Below are 19,202 nucleotides of genomic sequence, written 5' to 3'. Positions count from 1 at the left end.
TCAGTGAACTGGTCAGAAGAAGATTCTGGGCATATGCCACAGGTACCAAATGCAGCACTTTAGAGCACTGACCAAATGTAGTTCTGCGTCACGGGCTCCAGCATGAGGAAGAGGATCAGCAGACTAGAGCATGAGGCCACAAGGAAATAGGTCCAGAGTGTTTGTGGTCACTCACATACCAGAGCATACCCCAGAAGATCAGTAACCACACCTCTCCTTAGATGAAACCAGCTTAAAAGAACTGAAAACTCACAGGTCCCCAGAATAATCTCTGAAAATAATAGGACAAAAAAACAGAAGCTTGGGACAGTGCTTCCTCAAACCCAGGAACAAGACCTAACTTCTACATGAAGTTAAAACTCAAGAAATAGGCTGAAAATGAGTAAAAAAAAAACAAAACAAAATTCTAAACATAGATATCCCCAATGGTGATTGGGAAGATCAAAATAAAAACTCAGATGAGGACAACAATGTCAAAACAGCTACATTCAGAGCCTCAAAGAAAATGTAAATTGGTGCCAGATCAAAAAGAATTCCCGGAAGGGCTCAAAAAGGATTTTAAAAATCAAATAAGAGATTAGAAGAAAATTTGGGAAAAGAAAGTGGATTGATAAAGAAAGTCATGAAAGTCAAGCTTGCTAAAGGAATCAGAAAATGTGAAAGGAAATGTACAAAAATTCGCTTTAGAAAACACTTAAAAAATACAATTGGCCAAATGAAAAAGGAATAAATGCTAACTAAAGAAAATACTTTCTTAAAAATTAGAATTGGGCAACTAAAAGTAAATAGCTCCATGAGATATCAAGAAACAATAAAACAAAATAAAAAGAAAGAGAAAAAGAGAAAATATAAATATCTCACTGAGAAAACAACTGACCTGGAAACAGCCAGGTGAAATATTTAAGAATTACTGAACTACCCAAAAGCAAAAGACCAAAAAAGAGACTACACATCATATTCAAGAAATTATCAAGGAAAATTGTCCTGATATCCTGGAAAAAAGAGACATTGAAACAATTCATATATCATGTCCTAAAAGAGATCTCAAAATTAAAATTCTAAAGCTCTGAGATCAAGGAGAAACTACTGTAAGATGCCAGGAAATGATTCAAATATTATGGAGCTACAGGAGTACACAAGATTTAGCAGTTTCTATATTAAAAATATCTGAGAGCTTGGAATTAGATATAGGAGGCAAGAAGCTAGAATTAAAACAAGAATTGCCTACTCAGTGAAACTGATATTTCCAGGGTAAAATGGGCATTCAACCAAATAGAAGACTTTCAAGCATTCCTGATGAAGACTAGAGCTTAATAGAAAATTTTATTTTAAAATGCAGGACTCAAGAGGAAAATACAAAGGTAAACAGGAAGGAGAAAACATAAGGAAATTCAATAAAGTTAAACTGTTTATATTCCTGCACTGTAAGATGATACCTAAAACTCTTTTTCAAAGAGGGAATAGAAAAAGGGCAAGGGAATATGACGGAATTATGTCCAAAAGAACAAAATTAAGGAGTGAGAGATGCTCTGAGAGAGGGGAGAGCCACAGTGCAGTAAATTATCTCCAAAAAAAGGAGGCATAGAAGAGCTTTCACACTGGAAGGAAACATGAGGGGAGAGGCAGAATGGGAGGGAAGCAAGAGAGAAAGATGATAAACAGGAAAAACAAGACAAAGAGAAATAGTAATAATGAGAATGGGATGAACCCACCATAAAACAGAAGCCAATAGCAGAGATTAAAAACTAGTATCCTACAATATGTTGTTTACAAAAAACATATCTGAAGCAGAGAAACACACATAGAGTAATGGTAAAAGGCTGGAGTAGAATCTATTAGGCTTTAGCTAAAGTAAAAAAGCAGGAGTAGTAATCACTATCTCAGACAAAGCAAAAGTAAAATGGATCTAATTTAAAGTGATAAGGAAGGAAAGAGATTAAAAACCAAAAAAATGGCAAAGAATCCATTTGTACAAAAATATTTATTGCAGTTCTTTTTGGGGTGGCAAAAAACTAGAAATTGAGGAAATTGCCCATCAATTGGAGAATGGCTGAACAAATTGTAAATGACTGCGATGGAATACTACCGTGCTATAAGAAATAATGAGCAGGATAATTTCAGAAAAATCTGAAAAAACTTACACGAACTGCTCAAAGTGAGCAGAACCAGAAGAATATTGTACATGGCAACAGCAATATTTTTTGATTAACAACTGTGAATGGCCTAGTTATTCTGGCAATGCAATGATCCAAGACAATCCCCAAAAAAATGGGAAGAAAAATGTCATCTGCCCTCCAAGAAAGAACAGGTGGTGACTGCAGACTGAAACATACTATATTTCACATTCTTTTTTCTACTTTTTCATTTGAGATCTCTTCTACAAAATGACTAATATAGGAAAATGTTTATATGCTTGCACACATAAATTCTATCAGATTGCTTACCATCTCAAGGAGTGGGGAGGGAGAAAGCATGGGAGGGAAAGAATTCTGAACAAGTTTTTTTTTTTTAATTAATGTTTAAAATTGTTTTTACTTATAATTGGAGGAAAATAAAATATTTTTTAAAAGATAAGGAAACTACATGTTGCTAAAAGGTACCATAAACAATGAAGTAATACTAATACTAAACATATATGTACCAAATGGAATAGCATCCAAATTATTTAAAAGATAAGTTGAATGAGTTATCACAGGAAATAAATAAACTCTACTGGTGGGAGACCTCAACTTCTCCTTCTCAGAACTAGATAAGCAAACCAAACAATAAACAAGAAAGAAAGAGTATTTTAGAAAAGTTAAATATGATAGATCTTTGGAGAAAACTAAATGGAAATAGAAAGTAAATTAAAAAATAAACTTTTCTCTCAGCAATACATGGCACCTACACAAAAAGTGACCATGAATAGAGTAGAATAACCTCATACTTGCATGAATTGATAGAATGCCATGATTAGATTGAAGAGAACAATTTATACAAAAACAACACTAAAAAGAAAAAACGAGACATGGATTCTATGACCAGTAACAAAAGAGATCTAAAAATGAAGCATCCTACCAAAACATCCAAACAGATATGATGGATTCAAGAATCAGAATGATACATTTCTTTTTGGACATGGCCAATGAAGGAATGTTTTGCTTGACTATGTATATATGCATATTTTGATTTTGTTTTTCCTTCTTTTTGCAAAAGAGGGAATAGTAGGTAAGAAAAGGAAAATATACCTGTTAATTGAAAAAAATTATAAAGTTCAAAAAGAAAAGGATAATGTCTTCAAGCTCCCCAAAGTAAACATTATACAGTGGAAAATTTACTGATAGGAGACCTGGAGGCTATTCCCAACTCTATTATTAAAAAGTGAGAAAATCACTTCATTTTGTCTGTTTCCTCATCCACAAAATGAAAGACATGTTATTTAACATAAAGGTTAACAACGAAAGTTATTTCTAAGGTTTGCTGTAAACATAAAATGACATTTCCAACAAAATGTTTTGTAATCACTTTTGAAATTTTTCTAAGAGTAGGGCAAGGCAGCAAAGTAGTATAATGGACAAAGTATCCAGCCTGAAGTTGGGAGAACCTGGGTTCAAATCTGGCCTCAGACAGTTCCTTGGTGGACCCTCAGCAAATCACTTAATGCCAAATGCCTAGCCCTGCCCTTCTGTCTTAAAATTGGTATTAAGATAGGAGTTATGGATTTAAAAAGAAAGTAAACTTCCTAAGAACCATGTAGCATCTGATATCTTATAATTCAATAAATTACCTTGGTTCTGGGCTTTTAACTGATCCAGCAGGTTAAGATTACTTTGGTTCTCATGGAAACTGTAACTAGTATCTTTCCTCTCCGTTTGCCAACTTGACTTCCTATTAGGCGGTGTTTCTTGTTCCCAAGGAATTTGTAAGGCAGTAAAACCTCTCTTGTGGGGAGTTTCTTGAGCACTGGCTGAATGATGAGTAGGTGTCTTTTCTTGTTGCCATGAGAACACTGATGATGAAGCCTGATGCCGAGCAATTTCCCTATGACTAAGGGTGCTTGGGGGAACTGGCTTACTTGCTTTCTGTGAAAAGATAATAAAATGGCTAAAGACTTTAAAAAATCTCCACATTTAAGGCTGCTTATTTTTAGGTAAATGCCACAATCATTAATGCATATCAAATTCTTAAAACATTGAGAACCAGAAGTATTGACATCTACATTCTTGATACTATTGTCTATTCATTGAAATTTTCTACAGATATACCTGTTATCAGCATTTCAATATTTGGGATATAAACATCTATAAAACACAAATCTAAAAGTGTAATGCCATTTATCAAACAACTTAATTTAATCAAAAATATGTACAGAAGATGCAATGAGAACAAGTAACTGTATTATGACTCACAAAAGACCACTTGTGTTAATAGGTTAAATAATAATCAAAGTCTGTTCCTTTGGGGAGTGAATACCAAAGTAGTAAGATGCAATGAAATATTTATATAATCTTATACATACCTATAAAGTGAGATAAACCTAATAAGGCTCTGGAAGTTGGAAGTGGGGAATGAGACATCCTAGATGCCCAAGAAAAATAAAGAGGATATTGTATGACTGCTAACATGGAAGCGAATAAGACCGACATTCACTTCTACAAGAGATGTGATTCTCATCCTGTAGTGGAATGAGATGGACAATAGCCTTATTTCCAGTTATCTGGCAGAATTGGCAATTTACAATCTATGAACATTTGTAAAAATATTTTTTAATAACTATATTTCAATAAAATGAATTTCTTTCCTTTTCAAAAGTCCCATGTATTTCATGTTTAAAAAAAAACAAGACATTATGCCAAGGGGTCTATAGGCTTCACTAGATTGGAAAAAGACAAAATTATGTTAAGAATTTCTGTCATCTAAAGGGATAAAGAGATGATTAGTGAACATCTAGAAAAGAAACAATTACAAACAACCAAGACAGCTTTAGCAAGAAAAACAGTCATGTCAAACAAATTTGTTGCCTGGTAAATCAGAAGAATGCTATAGATCTATTTTACTTTAATTTCTGGAAAATATTTGAAAAAAGTATCTCATACTATTTTTATTGAAAAGATGGAGATGTTGGCAAGATGATAATACAAGTAGATGGATTTGGATTTGCAAGTAGTAGTCACTAATGGGGTCTCAGTGGAGTAACTCAGCAATCTATGCTTGGCTCTGTTATTTTTAAGATTTTAAATCAATGAGTTGGAGACACAAGTATCCTTGTCAGATCTGGAGATTATACAAAACTGGTACATTGGAGAACAAAGTCAGGGCCCCAAAAGATTTTAGTAAAAAAGTATAAAGTCTTTGGGCTAAAAAAAGTCAACTACAGAAGCGTCACTATGAGAAAGCAATTTGCTTGAAACAAATGAGAAAAAAGTAACAAAACATGTTAAGCAACTGACTCAAGTTAACATTTCAGGGTGGGTAGGTATCCCAGTGGATTGTAAAAATGGAGATTTGAACCCCAGACTTCAATCCCCAGAAGTCCTTGGTACTTCCCAGAATTCCCTATAATCTCTCCTGAGATCCCCACCTGGGCAAGATCAAAATTTGTATTTAAACTGGCTGTAACACCTACTTCTCTGCTCTTCCTCTACTCAGAGACTGCAACAAGAAGTAAGTTAATCGTGAATGGGCTAATCAGCCATATGCACATGCCTTTCTTATTTTGTATCTTCTTATTTCCTTGATTTCTAATAATCTTAATAAACCTCATAAAAATATAATACATTTTAGTAGAGAAATTAATTTAACTGTTACAAGATAGAGCACCAAACCAATAAGTTAGTTGGAAGAAACTAGATTCAAATTTGACCTTGGACACTTCCTAGTTATGTGAGACCCTGGACAAGTCACTTAACTCTAAATGCCTAGTTGCTGTCACTCTTTTGTCTTAGAACTGATACTAAGATAGTAGGTATGGGTTAAAAAAAAAATTAAGTCAACAAGACCATGGCCTTCTCAAGCATTCTTCCATTTGTTTATCTCATTATCTAGAGAAATAACTCCATGTTTGAATATAAATCTATAAAATAAACTACAGGGTTTTGTGCTCCTAGTAGGATTTATATGCAAGGATGAAGACAAACTATCCATCCCTGTTATTACACTAATTTCTTATTTTGTACCTGACTATTAAATTCCCATTTTTCATGTAAAATAATGCACACTACCAATAGTAAGTAACTTAGTTTTCTAATTAAATAAAAATATGAACTTTTGGGGGAAAATACATTCAAATCTTGTATAGCCTATAACAAGTTTTTTTAAATTTATTTTTCAAAGGATTAACTTACCTTCATTTGTAATGCTTTTAATTCTTCCTCTAACTTTTTTCGTTTTTCAACTTCTTTATTATATTTTTCTTGCAGTTCTTTATTCTTGGAACCTAAAAACAATTATGAGATATAACTAGTTTCAGGAATGGAATTTCAGTTTGACACTGTAAAACCCACAAAGTACCTATCCAAAAGCTAAGAATTTAAAAATTAACATTTTGAATTCCAAATGAAAACAAAATGACTTTATCATGACTAGAGAACTGTTAAATTACTTAAAAGAACTTAAAAATAGAAATGGAAGATACCAAGAACATAGTTTTCAGAAAAAACTTCTCAAGACCTACACAAGAAAAAACATCAAAATTCCTTTTAAAGACATACAACATTAAGATTAGGGGACAAATCTGAAATATTTAATTTGATAACAAAACCTAGCTGCTTATCTTTAAATAGCTACATTTAGTCTTATATCAGGTTGAAAAAGAAACTGGAAAGGTATTTTTTCAAGATTATATAGCCAATTACTGTCATAATGAGGACTGGGATTAGGATCTCATGAATTCCTATTCAAGGATCATGCCACTACATGTTCACATTTTCACAAATCTTGTCCATCCTAGAAAAAGAACTTAGAATTAGAAAAACATAAAGACTTGCTCTCTTTTTTTAAACTTCAGGTTTTTCTTTTTTTTCCCTTTTAATTGTTAGTAAAGTCCTTTGAACTAGAGTCTGAGATTTCTACTTCAATGTTTTCACATCCTTTCTTTCATGAAAAAGTATAAAGGGTACAAACTGAGGCTGCTATGTGCGCAATGGATAGAGCCCTGGGGCCTAGAGTCATAAAGACCTGAGTTTATATTCCGCCTCAGATCCTTACTATATGGGTTTGCCTCGATTATAAAATGAGGATAATAACAGCACTTAACTTATAGGATTGGGGGCAGCTGGGTATCTCAGCAGTTTGAGAGCCAGGCCTAGAGATGGGAGGTCCTAGGTTCAAATCTGGCCCCAGACACTTCCCTGCTGTGTGACCCTGGGCAAGTCACTTAACCCCCTTTGCCTACCCCCATACCATTCTTCTGCCTTGGAATCAATACCCAAGGGTTTATAAAAAACAAACAAAAATAAAAAAACTTACAGGGTTGTGGTGAGGATCAAATGAGATAATATTCGTAAAATTTTATTTAGCACAGTGCTAGGCACCTAGTAGGCACTATATAAATGCTTATCCCTTTCCCTTTCCCCTAAACTGAATTGGTAAACTGTCTTCTTCTGTGTAACTTGTAGATACAGATGCTTAAAAGTATGAGATTGTATACTGCTAATAATTACTTGTGAGTATAGATTTACAAAGCAACTACTTGGTAAAACAGCTATTATAGCATCATTTGGAAGTATTTTTGTCCTGCTAACCACTTGGGGGAGAGGAACCACATTGGGGAACGTGAGCTGTAGGAGATCTCTCACATCAGCTTGCTGTAGTTTGGAGGAGTAGCTTGAGCTGAACATAGAAAAACAAATATACTCAAACTCAGTCGACAATTTCTGTACACTACATTTCTAAGCTGAAATAAATTGTGATGACATGATCTTTCTCAAACTGTTGTTGGAAGTGACATCTTGTTATTGTAGTTTACGTGATGAGGTAATATTATAGGGAGCCTGGGAAGATACCATAGGGAGGAGGGAGAGGTAATAGGATGTTAAGTGTGAGACATGATTCAACTTCAGCAGAAAGAAGTGGTTAGAGATGGTAATGGGGTTAAGACAGATGTAAAATATTTTATAGAATGCAGCTTATGTCTGTCTTACCCAATTATTCAAATGGGCTAAAAAACAATATGGCTTGGAGGCACTGTAATCCCAAAAAGTCATAGGAAAGACAATAGAGACTACCAGCTTTAACCCTAAAAATAACAAAAACTAGAGTTGGGCCTTGGGAGGGAATAATTAGAAGGCAGTCTTCTTAAAAGGGGCATAGTAGATGAATACGAGATAATATTTAGGAAGGAATAAAAAGCAATTTAACTGTACCAACAAGATTCTCCATCCTATTAAACAAATTAAATTTATTTTTTTAATTACCATTTCTGCTTAAATTCAAAAACCATTTTTATATCCTTCATTTGAGCTAGAGAAAATGTGGGATTTTTGGAGAACAGATAGGACAAGAAGAGAAGAGGGTAAAGGGTCTAAAGGGAAAAGGAGGGGTCCACAAATGCATAAATACATGGTCTCTCTCTCTCTCTCTGCACACACACACACACACACACACACACACACACACACACACACACACACACACACACACACAGGCAGAACTGGGATTCTAGCAATTATGTCCTAGTAGAAGAAAGTAAACCAAGAAAACTTCAGGTAGGATTGTCTGCTGGAATTCTAGTACATTACTCAAACTCTGCGCTGCCCTTCAGTTGAGGTCCCTGCTCTAAGCTACTATAAGCCAAGTATCAAATCCATACCACTTTGATGACTTGATTGTACGGGAGTACCACAATTCTTCTGCGGTGTACTATTTAGTGTTGAGACATCTCCTGGTAACACCACTAGTTGGCTTCTCTCAAGTTCAGATTTGTATCTGTTGTAAAAGGAATTTAAAAAATTTTTATATTATAAACCAGATTTAGTTTCAAAACAATTTTAGCTACTTTCAAAAAATCAAAGTGACCCTCAAAGAGAAAGTCAGGATACCTCTAAATATATTATCATTTGCAAGTCTAACCTGTCCAATTTGGTCTGACGCAAGTATTATTTGTTACATACATCAAGAAGGAATAAAGTACTTTTCACAATTTTGATAATGAAAAACTAGTAAAAAGAACAAATACCAAATGTTAAAAACTAAACAAAATAACTACTGTCCTAATACTGGTGTGGGACAAGAAGAAAGGTTTACTTTTTAAGTAAATCTACATTGGCTCAATGTAATAATTATGGAATAATATTAACAACTCACATATATAGAGCACTTTAAGGTTTGCAAAATGTTTTCCAAACATCTAATTTTATTCTCACAACAACCCTGGAAAGTGATGCGACTTCTATCCCAATTTTACAGATGAGGAAATTGAGACAGATCAAGTTTAAGTGACCTGCTGTGAGGTCATATAGCTAATGCAAGTCTGGGACAATATCTGAACTCAGGTCTTCCAGATTTCAGGTCCAATGCTCTATTCACTCTGATACTCAGAAGTGGAGGCAATTTCACAGGATAGAATTAGAAAATATCAAAGGGATCATGCCACATATGCAGTGCCATGGAAGGAATGCTAGATTTGGAGTCAGATCACCTAAAATTTGAGATCACTTACTCTTCATAGAAACATAGATTTCAGATACAAAGTTCATCTAGTTGAACCATTTCATTTTATAGGTAATGAAACAAAGGCTAAGAGACTTGAAGTGACTTGTCTCCCCGGGTCAGTTTTCTCATAGGCAAAATAAGGAATCTAGGCTACAAGACTACAGATGGCTTCTATAAGCCAGGCCAACTAGTTCACTTTCTCCATGAGGAGCCTAAGAGCACAAAGCAGTCAGGCCCTAAGCCCAAGTCTTAGGGTGAGAGATGGAGACCTGGAAGGAAATTTGGAAGTCTAACTCCTGTCATTTTAGAAGTCAGGAAATGGAAGACACAGAGACTCTGAATTGCCCAGACTATAAATTTGAAAGCTAGAATTGGAACCTGGGAAGACTGACTTCAAATCCTACACAAATATTACATCATGCCAATTCTCATTTGATCCAATCTATGTAAGAAACCATGATATGACATATTCCCCAAATACAGGGTATCCCAAAAGTCTTAGTGTGATTTTAAGTTTTAATACCTTATTATTAATAGCTTAATTAGACTCCTCTCAAATGAAAATATCCTAGCTTCTACAAAAACAAATAAAAACTAAAATGAATTTAATTAAAAACAAAAAGCTACAACAACTTTCTAAAACATTTATAAAAAGAATCACCTTTTAAGTTCCTGTTCCAATTTTTCGATTTGCTTTTTGCTTGAATTTAGCTGTCCTTCCTGGAAATTCACTTGTGATTCCTTGACTTGAAGCTCATGAGAAATCTTCTGCTTCATTTTCACCAAATTATCACATGTTTCCATCAAGCTCTGATTCTCTCTTTTGAGGGATGCCCCTTCATTTTTTTGATCTTCAGCCTAATTTAAATCATCAAAAATAATTTAAGGAATATAAAATGAGGATCTTCTTCCTAAATTACTTTCTAAATTTATTTACAAAAATAAAATACTAAAATTAAAGCATTTACTGATCAAAAAGTAACATATTAAACAAAAATTTAAGTGTCTGATAGACAAAAACCACTAGTTCTCTATTTCTGAGGGAGATGTAAAGGACCAAGGAACCTATAATCTAGTAAAAGCAAAAATCATTAAAAAAAAATATTTACTGAAGGGACAATTAGGTGGATCAATAGACTGAGAAGCAGGCCTGGAAATGGGAAGTCCTAGGTTCAAATTTGAGCTCAGACACTTCCTAGATATGTGATGACCATGGGCAAGTCACTTAACCTGCATTGCCAAGCCCTTACTACTCATCTACCTTGGAAACAATCAATACACAGTCTTGATTCTAAGACAGAAGGTAAGGATCTCTCTCTCTCTCTCTCTCTCTCTCTCTCTCTCTCTCTCTCTCTCTCTCTCTCTCACACACACACACACACACACACACACACACACACACACACACACACACACTCTATTGCTAAAGTATTTTAATAATTCAAGTTTTATTTCTTTGAAATAGACTTTAAGGTTAACATTCTTTGAATCCTAATTTTTTAAGATTCATAAAGATCATCCAGTCATAACTATCTGCCTTTAGACAAGAGTAGCATTTATACCATTGCTGGTAAATGAGACAGCATTACATTTTCTAAATTCTTCAATAAAAGGAAACCTCCTCTAAACTTCCCCAAGAAAACTACTCCAATGTTTAACAGCCCTGTGTGCACACCCTCCTAGTGCTGTGGAAATAAAAAGATATCAATGAAAAAGCAAAAAAAATGCTTCTGGCTCATAAAAGATTAATCTAGATTTTTCTAAAAATATATAATTTTAGAACAATATGTAATTATTTGGCGATGTACATTTTTAATCAAAATTTTAAAATACATTTGCTCCTAGTTGGCAATCAGAATAATTATGTCACCAATTAGAAGACAAAGTGTAGAAGTAGAAGACTGCCATTTATACATTCATTTTCAAGCCCTAGGTTTTAATTATTCCAAGGTGAAAATCTTTCTAAGATACTATACCCCATACACTTGAGGAAGAGAAATACCATCATCCTTTCAACTATTTTAAAGTAAAAGTAAGTAAAGTAAAAGTATAAGATTGAAGGAGGCTCAGAAGCTCCCAGCAACAGCAAGCTAAAGGATTTAGAATAAAGGAGAAAAATTAAATTTTTTTTTAAAAACAAGCCTATAATTTAAAAAATTTTCCTCAGTATGAGGATAGGTTGGCTCACCATTTATACAAGTCTGTCCAGTCATGTGAATTAAAGTATAATCAAGCAATTATAATACTCTTTACTTTACCTGTTAATAATTAAATCAATTGTATACTACTACCTTTTGCTTTTGCTTCTGAAGGGCAGCCTCCAAAGATTCTAGCTGAAATTGTCTTTGTTGTCTTTCTTTCTTTAGTTTGTCGAGTTGCCCTTCAAGCTCTTGAATTTTCTGAAGGGCTCTGGTAGACAGACCTTCTTTCCATTCCTCTAAAGCCCAACTCATTTTGTTGTCTTGTTATTACTCAATCAACATTTTAAAACAAATTGAAAAGAAGACTGCAATCACTGTACCTGTGGTATTATTAAGAAAATTATTAAAAAAAGGAATTCAGTTTCATAGGGTAACCAATCTATTCACATCCAGATTCTCTAGTGCTAAGTAAAAAGTAATGTCCAGTTTGCAGAGTATCACAGAGCAGGCATTTTAGATGTCACATCTCAGACATAAAATGTCCAATTAGCTTGGCTAGAGGATTCTGGTTACTGATCTAGAGCTATTATTAGTCTTTTCACTAAAATCAACAATAACTTTGAACAATGACACTTGAAGTAAGTATAACAAGAAGTTAAAAACAGCATCTTTTTTGATGCTGCTTCTTCTATCCTATAGCTTGTATCTCATATTATAGTTTTCTACTTTTCCACTGATTTTGATGCAAAGTTTTTAGTATCATATATAGTGTTATACATTTACTATTGTTATAAGAAATTTGATTTTTTCCCAGAAGAAAGCAGTTATTTAGCACACAGAATACATGTTACTGTTCTGTAGCAGACAGCAAAGTTCTGCATGTTCCCAATACCGGGCTGAGTGTCTTCCTTTCTACAATGCAGTGCAATCAGTGCAAACTGATCTGTCCTCCTGTCAGATATTTTCAATATATAATTATCATAATCATTATTATAAATGTCATAATCTTTTTTTCATGGGGGGCAGAGGATGAGGAATGAGTAGTACAGATTAAAATATTGTAATTTGTTATTTAAGACATGATGATGAAGCCATTACAATGGAAAAGGTAACAGTAATTCAAGCTTGTTATCTATAGAAAGAAGTATGTGGCTTAGTTTGGATGAATCAGCTCAGATAACCCTAATACTTAATTTTCTGTTATACCTCCATCCTTCTAGAACCTTAGATTATGTTCCTTTTAGCATCATTATCAAAACTAACAAGTGGCTGAAGAGCTTGATGCTCTGCGTAAAGAAGCAAGAAAAGCCAATAATTACAGAAATGTAAAATAAAATTATCCCGAGGCATTGTCTCACACTATTCTAAAAAAAGATGGGGAAAATTCAAGGCTGGAGAGAAGATGAGAAAACAGGCATCCCAACTCCCTGGGAAGGAGCTGTGAACTGGCTTAAACATTCTAAAATACAATTTGAAATTAGGCAAGTTACTAAGTTGTTCAAATTCCACCTCAGACACTACCATCACCTCTGGTACCCCTTGTCAACTCACTTACCCTCCCTTGAACTCATCTGTAAAATTAGGCGGGATAAGAAGAGGTTGGCCACTGAAGTCCTTAATAGTTCCAGAGCTAAGATAGCTAAACAAATTATGGTATGTGAACAGAATAGAATATTACTGTCCTTAAGACACAAAAAAAGGAAACAGCTCTGAGGGGACAAATGGCATTCATCTTATGAAGTCCAATGTGAATGCAGTATAGGGAATATAACAACCAAATGAAAATTTTTAAAAGAAACATACAGAAGATAGAAGCAAAGCCACAAAACTGAGGATAAATAGAAGATATTGGCACAGTCCTGAAAAAATAGCATCAGAAATGTTCTGTCTCAAAATAAGCCTAAGCTAGTGAAGGAGGCTAATTAGGACAATAAAAAGCAGAGATTTAGCTATAATAGCAGAAAAATGAAAATCAAAGATAGAAAATATTTGTTTGAAGAAGATAATGATAATCAACAATAGAGAAAAGGGAGAATGACTCTTTTGTTGTTTCTCTTTTTTCTGGCAAGAATGACCTAGAAACAAGGACATGAAAAGAACACAAATAATTAACAAGAAAGTGATACCCAAGAAAATAAAGAAGATAGAGTAAGACAGCACCCTAATGTCTCTCTTAATGAATCCAATTCACTTGGCCCTGACAAACTATATCCTTGAGTACTTAAGAAATGGCAAAAGGAACTGCTGGGCACTATCAATACTATCCTGAAAGATTATGGAAAACAAGAGGTATACTACAATATTAGAAAAGGACAAATATCCCAGTTTTATTTTTTCTTCTTTTTTGAAACCCTTACTCTCTGTCTTAGAATTGATACTAAGTATTTGTTCTAAGGTAGAAGGGTGGCAAGAGCTATGAAATTGAGGTTAAGTGGCTTGCCCAGGGGCACACATCTAGGAAGTGTCTGGGGCCAAATCTGACTCCCAAAACTCCAGGGTCCTTCTGACTCCAAGCCAGCCCTCTCTTCCACTGAACCACTTAGCACACAGTCTGCAAGCTATAGGATAGTGAGGTTAGCTCTGATTCCCAGGAAATTTTCTAGACTAGTTCACTAAAGAAATTGTTGGCAAACACCTAGGAAAGAAATCAGTGAATATAAATGACTAGAATGACTTTATCAAAAACAAGTCATCTGAGACTAACCTCATTTTCTTTTTTAAGAGGATCACTCCATAATATGGATACAAATTACCAAGATTGTAATAATACTTGCCTGTGTAAAAGATAGAGAAATGTGAACTGGAGAATACAAGCATATGCATTCTTTGTTGTTAAAGGACCTGATTGGCTCCATGCTTTTTTAATGTTATCAACAATGAACTGAATAAGGGCATAGATGGTGCTCAATAAATTTGTTGACAGGAAACTGGGTGATATAGCTAACAGTTAATGAGTCAGAATCCAAAAGGATCTTGACAGGATAGGGCATTATTAGGCTGAAACTAAAAATATAATTAGGTACAAAAATTAACTTCATGAGTAAAGGATGAGGAAAGCAGCGAAAGATGGCAGTTGCTCTAAAAAAGACCTAAAGGTTTTGGTTAACTGAAAGCTGAATGGCGGCAGTGTGACATAGCAATAAAAAAAAAAACTTGGGCTTCATAAAAAAAAAAAGCATAGCTTCTAGAAATAGGGAAGATATAATCATACTGTATTATGCCCCCATCAGAGCTCATCACCCAATGTTAGTTTAATAGTCTAAAATTTAAAAGCCACATACTTATAACTGTGTTGAGTGAGAGGAGAAAAGAGGGAATATATTTTGTAGTGAGGTTTTGGGAGGTATTTGTTGGGACTAAACAAAATGTAACCAAGTTAAAAATAGTTGTGAAAGGACCAAAACTCTTGAGAGAGGCAACAACAAAGAACCAAGCTCATTCAGTATCAAATCCTTTAAAAAAAGTTTTAGCTGCCAATAAAATAATCTACTTATTCCCAGATGCTTATAGGTCAATTACTCCCCCCCCCCCTTTTCTCTCAAAGTAAATTTCTTATAGTGATCTTCAAGCTTGTCTGCCAACTACCTTCCTTTTCACTGCAACCAAGCTATCTATACAAATGAGATGGTTCTCACTGGCACCCCAAAACTTCAACATTTCTCAAGCAATTTATTAATACCCAAAATTGTCAGGATGCTATGAATAAGCTGAATAAAAAAAAACAGAAGTTTCACAGGAGGACAAATTTATTATTTACAAGATTGGCCTTTTCTAGAAATCAGGGAATATGTACTAGGTCAGGGATACTGGAAAACTCAAGGGTAGCCAAGCATTGAGGCTTCATCACCATTTCCATAATACAATTCATTTTCATAAGAAGCTTTAAGGTTTGTGAAGCACTTTCCTCATAGCCATCCAGTGAATTATACAATCTGAATATTATCCTCTCTCTTTTTATCCTTCATCACAAAGCCAGGAGACAAGAACAAAGCTATTGTTACTTATTAGGAAGGCAGAGAAAAATCAACTATCTTCTATCTAGAAAACTTACTTCATGAAGCAAAAACAAAACACTATCCTGCTACTATTTCCCACTGACTCATCCCCAGTCACCTAAATTCTCACATTTCTGTTCTATTTTTCAATTATTTGGAAAAACCTCTCTCCCCAGAAGACACCGAACTCTTGGATACCTTATCCTGCACTAGATGCACCTTCTTTTTATGGTCCACAAAGATAGCTAACACACTCTTTGCTTTTTCATTATCATTTCCAAAATCTGCATACAAAACTTCCCTTTTGAGGAGTCTGCCAAACATGATTGCTGTTAACTGCCACAGCTCCCATTCTCCCTCTTTTCTCAACAAGTTCAAGAGTAGGCTATCTTCCTCTCCATCCAAAACTTAATATAAAGAAAATAGAGCCATAATATATGTAGGAGATAGCTACAGATATCAGTCTATGTATCTATATGTACCTCTCTATCAATATCTATAAAGAGAAAGATTGTGATCTTTCTTCAAACTCCATGATCCAAGTTAAAATTCATCACCTCCCCTGGGTTATGTACCTTTTCTCAACCTCAGCCTCTTCAAAAGGATGCTCATGCCTTTGACTCCATTGTCATACTTAACTGCTGTTTGAGGTCCCATGATCTAAAAGTCTATTAACCTCTCAAACTACAACTTCCTATCCCATCTCACTCCCTCTAAATGAATTCTTCCTCACCAGAACTTGTCCTTACACACCCTCCTCCTTGCTCTTCCCAGTTCATCATTCCTTCTTCACTCTGAAATGTTGACCACATAGGTAAATCAGTTCAACTCCATCAAATTCCTTATTCCCCTATCCTATTTCTCACCTAGCATGCCTTGATTATCAGTTTCTCTTTTCCTGCTCCATGTTCTTGAAGAATGTCTCTCAAAGTGGCAGTTCAAAACCTTACCTTCTCTCCTTAACTACTTCCCACTCCCACTACTCTTCACCCTTTAATAGAAGAAATAGAAAGCACTTCCTGATGCCTCCCTCTTTTTTCCAATTCAATCCCGAACCCCTAGACAACCATTTCCCCATTCTCTCCTCCACTGCTCTGGACTCTTAAGAAGAAGGGGTCCCTTTTCTTACCAAGCCTGATCCCATCTAGTTTTGTCCATGACAGCATCTCTTCCAAGGGTTTGGCAGAGAAATTCCTTGTACACTGATTACTTCCCTGTCCCCTACAAACATGTCCAGATCTCCCAATCCTTCAAAAATATCTATTCATTTGATGCCACTATCCCTCTCAAGCCAACAATCTAAATTGTTCATCCTTTTCAAAGAATTTCACTCTATACTTTTCACTCCCCACTCATTTCTTAAGCCATGCAATAAACGTCACATCTGAACTGTTTGCTCTAAAACTACCAAAAATTTCTTAGTTATTAAATCTTTTCTTGGTTTTATGCTTCTTAATTTCTAACACCATAGGAACACTCATTATTAGGCTTTTGTGGTACTGCTCATAACAGTTTACCTCCAATTTGTCTAATTACTCCTTATCAAGTCTCCTTTGCTAGATCATTCAACAAGTCTTTAATCACTTAATGTGTAGTAGGTACAAAGATAGTCAATGGATGTACAAAAACAAAAATGAGAGCCCTAACTAGTCTGGTGGGAAGGTCCATCTAGGCTAACTAGGCATGGCTTCTTGACCAGGAGGGATGATGAAAAGGAAACCCTTAAGAACTGGACTAGAGAGGATACCTGGACAAAAGGCTGAGAAAGGGCCCTTTGAAGTTCACCCCCAGCTCTGAATTATACCTAACATGTAGCAAAAGATATAAACTGTCTGGGGTAGTGCGCTCATCTATTAAATTTTTCAACCATTTCAGATTATGGTCTCGGTTCTAAGTCATTCTCCTTTGTCCAGGATTTTGGTATCCTACTCACTGTCTTTACCCCAACTCCTGTATAACTGTGGAAGGGGATGGGGTAGGAATACCTGCATGGTTTTGTGTGGGGGAGGGGGGAAAGCTAAGAGAAAAGGATATCTTCATGGAGGGGGGAAGGGGTGGACGGAACGCGGATACTTTCAGAGTGGAAAGGAAAATATTCATTACCACACAGCGAGGGTTGGTGGGGGAAGGGATACCGTCAATACTGGGGTGTGGGCGACATATCATCATTCCGGAGAACAGGAAAGAGGCAGAAGTCCCCTCATTACAGCAGGCAAGGGAAAGGAGGAAAGCGAATATCCTCTCACCCACAGATGCTGAGATACAGGGGCCACCCCTTTTCACAACCCCAGGGGAAATGGGAACTTTATAGAAACAACTCCCGGTCACTTCCACGACCCTGTCCAGAACACCTTCCACTTTCCCTTCCTCCACGTAGAGTAAAGTCTGTCCCGACACTTACCTTACAGCACTGAGGCTGAAGGTTTACCTCCAACAAAGGACCCCAAAGCTCCGGTACTGCCACTACCAAGCCTTGAGTCATAAAAATTAAAAAAACTCCGATTTAAACTCGCCGCTGCCGCCGCCGCCGCCACCGCCGCCCTCTCTGCGTCCGTTACCATCAGCAACGCACCGTGCGCAGAGCAATCTAGTTGCCCGTTGGTCCGAATCTTCTCGGGCCGCCCCAATCAGTTCTCGCACTCTGGGAAGCCGGTCCCTGATTGGTGCATTTGTATAAATTCAAAAAACAATCCTACAGCTGGAACCGCATAGGGTTGGTTGTTCGGTTGCCTACACGAGCTTCCCGGTTTACTGTTTCGGTGTTTGTTCGATCTTCTGTTCTTAGAACCTAGGGTTAGGACCTGAGAGCTGGCACAAAATATTATTCTTGATTTTATCCCCGCTCTTCCTCGAGACGTCTTGCTCTAGGATGCCGGCTGCCTTTTTGTGCGCATTTGGCATCTTTGGCCCAACAAACCTGCTTTCTCTTGCAAGAGATGCCATAGTTCTTCTCTTTTTCTCTTTTCTTCCATTCCTTATTTTCCACTTATACATTATTTCACTAGTGTTCTGTCGTTAGTGTTATTATTTCTGATCCACTTTAAAAAAATGTTCTTTCTATATAGCTCTACTGGATTTATGTTAGGATTTTTTTTTCTGAAAATAGTAGCAGCAAAATTTAAGCAAAGATTATGAAGCCAATGTGCTTATTAATAAGGTGATAGTTTATAAAATCTTAGAGCTGAGAGATCTTAGAGATCATGTCCAGCCTTCTCCTTTGGCAGAGAAGGAAACTGAGGCCCTGGAAAGGCTATGTGGAGTAGTGAAAGAGAAAAAATAGTGGGGTAAAAGTATACCCTGACATATTTTTGTATTTTTTCATAGAACAAAAATACACTGTAAACAATGACATGTTTGAATGTAGAACATGTTCTAATTTGCAAAGCATTTTCCATATAACAAGGCTTGTGTCTTCAATAAAGTTAACCTGTTTTAC

The 19,202-nt window shown here is 35.6% G+C and overlaps 1 protein-coding gene across 1 annotated transcript in view; it reads right to left on the bottom strand.

Moving 5' to 3' along the window:
- The window catches only part of CENPF (centromere protein F), a 74,369-nt gene extending 56,027 nt beyond the window's left edge, over positions 1-18,342 (bottom strand). The window contains exons 1-6 of the mRNA XM_056815920.1: positions 18,168-18,342; positions 11,922-12,151; positions 10,292-10,488; positions 8,789-8,904; positions 6,324-6,415; positions 3,767-4,061 (exon numbers count right to left, since the gene is read on the bottom strand). Of these exons, the coding sequence (XP_056671898.1) occupies positions 3,767-4,061; positions 6,324-6,415; positions 8,789-8,904; positions 10,292-10,488; positions 11,922-12,083 (862 nt within the window). The 5' untranslated portion in view covers positions 12,084-12,151; positions 18,168-18,342. The remainder of the gene's footprint in view (positions 1-3,766; positions 4,062-6,323; positions 6,416-8,788; positions 8,905-10,291; positions 10,489-11,921; positions 12,152-18,167) is intronic.
- Positions 18,343-19,202: the final 860 nt, after the last annotated feature.

Source organism: Monodelphis domestica, chromosome 2, assembly GCF_027887165.1.
Source record: "Monodelphis domestica isolate mMonDom1 chromosome 2, mMonDom1.pri, whole genome shotgun sequence".
NCBI classification, from domain to species: domain Eukaryota; kingdom Metazoa; phylum Chordata; class Mammalia; order Didelphimorphia; family Didelphidae; genus Monodelphis; species Monodelphis domestica.
The sequence above is the reverse complement of the archived record's forward strand: the minus strand, read 5'-3'. Positions and strand labels throughout refer to the sequence as shown.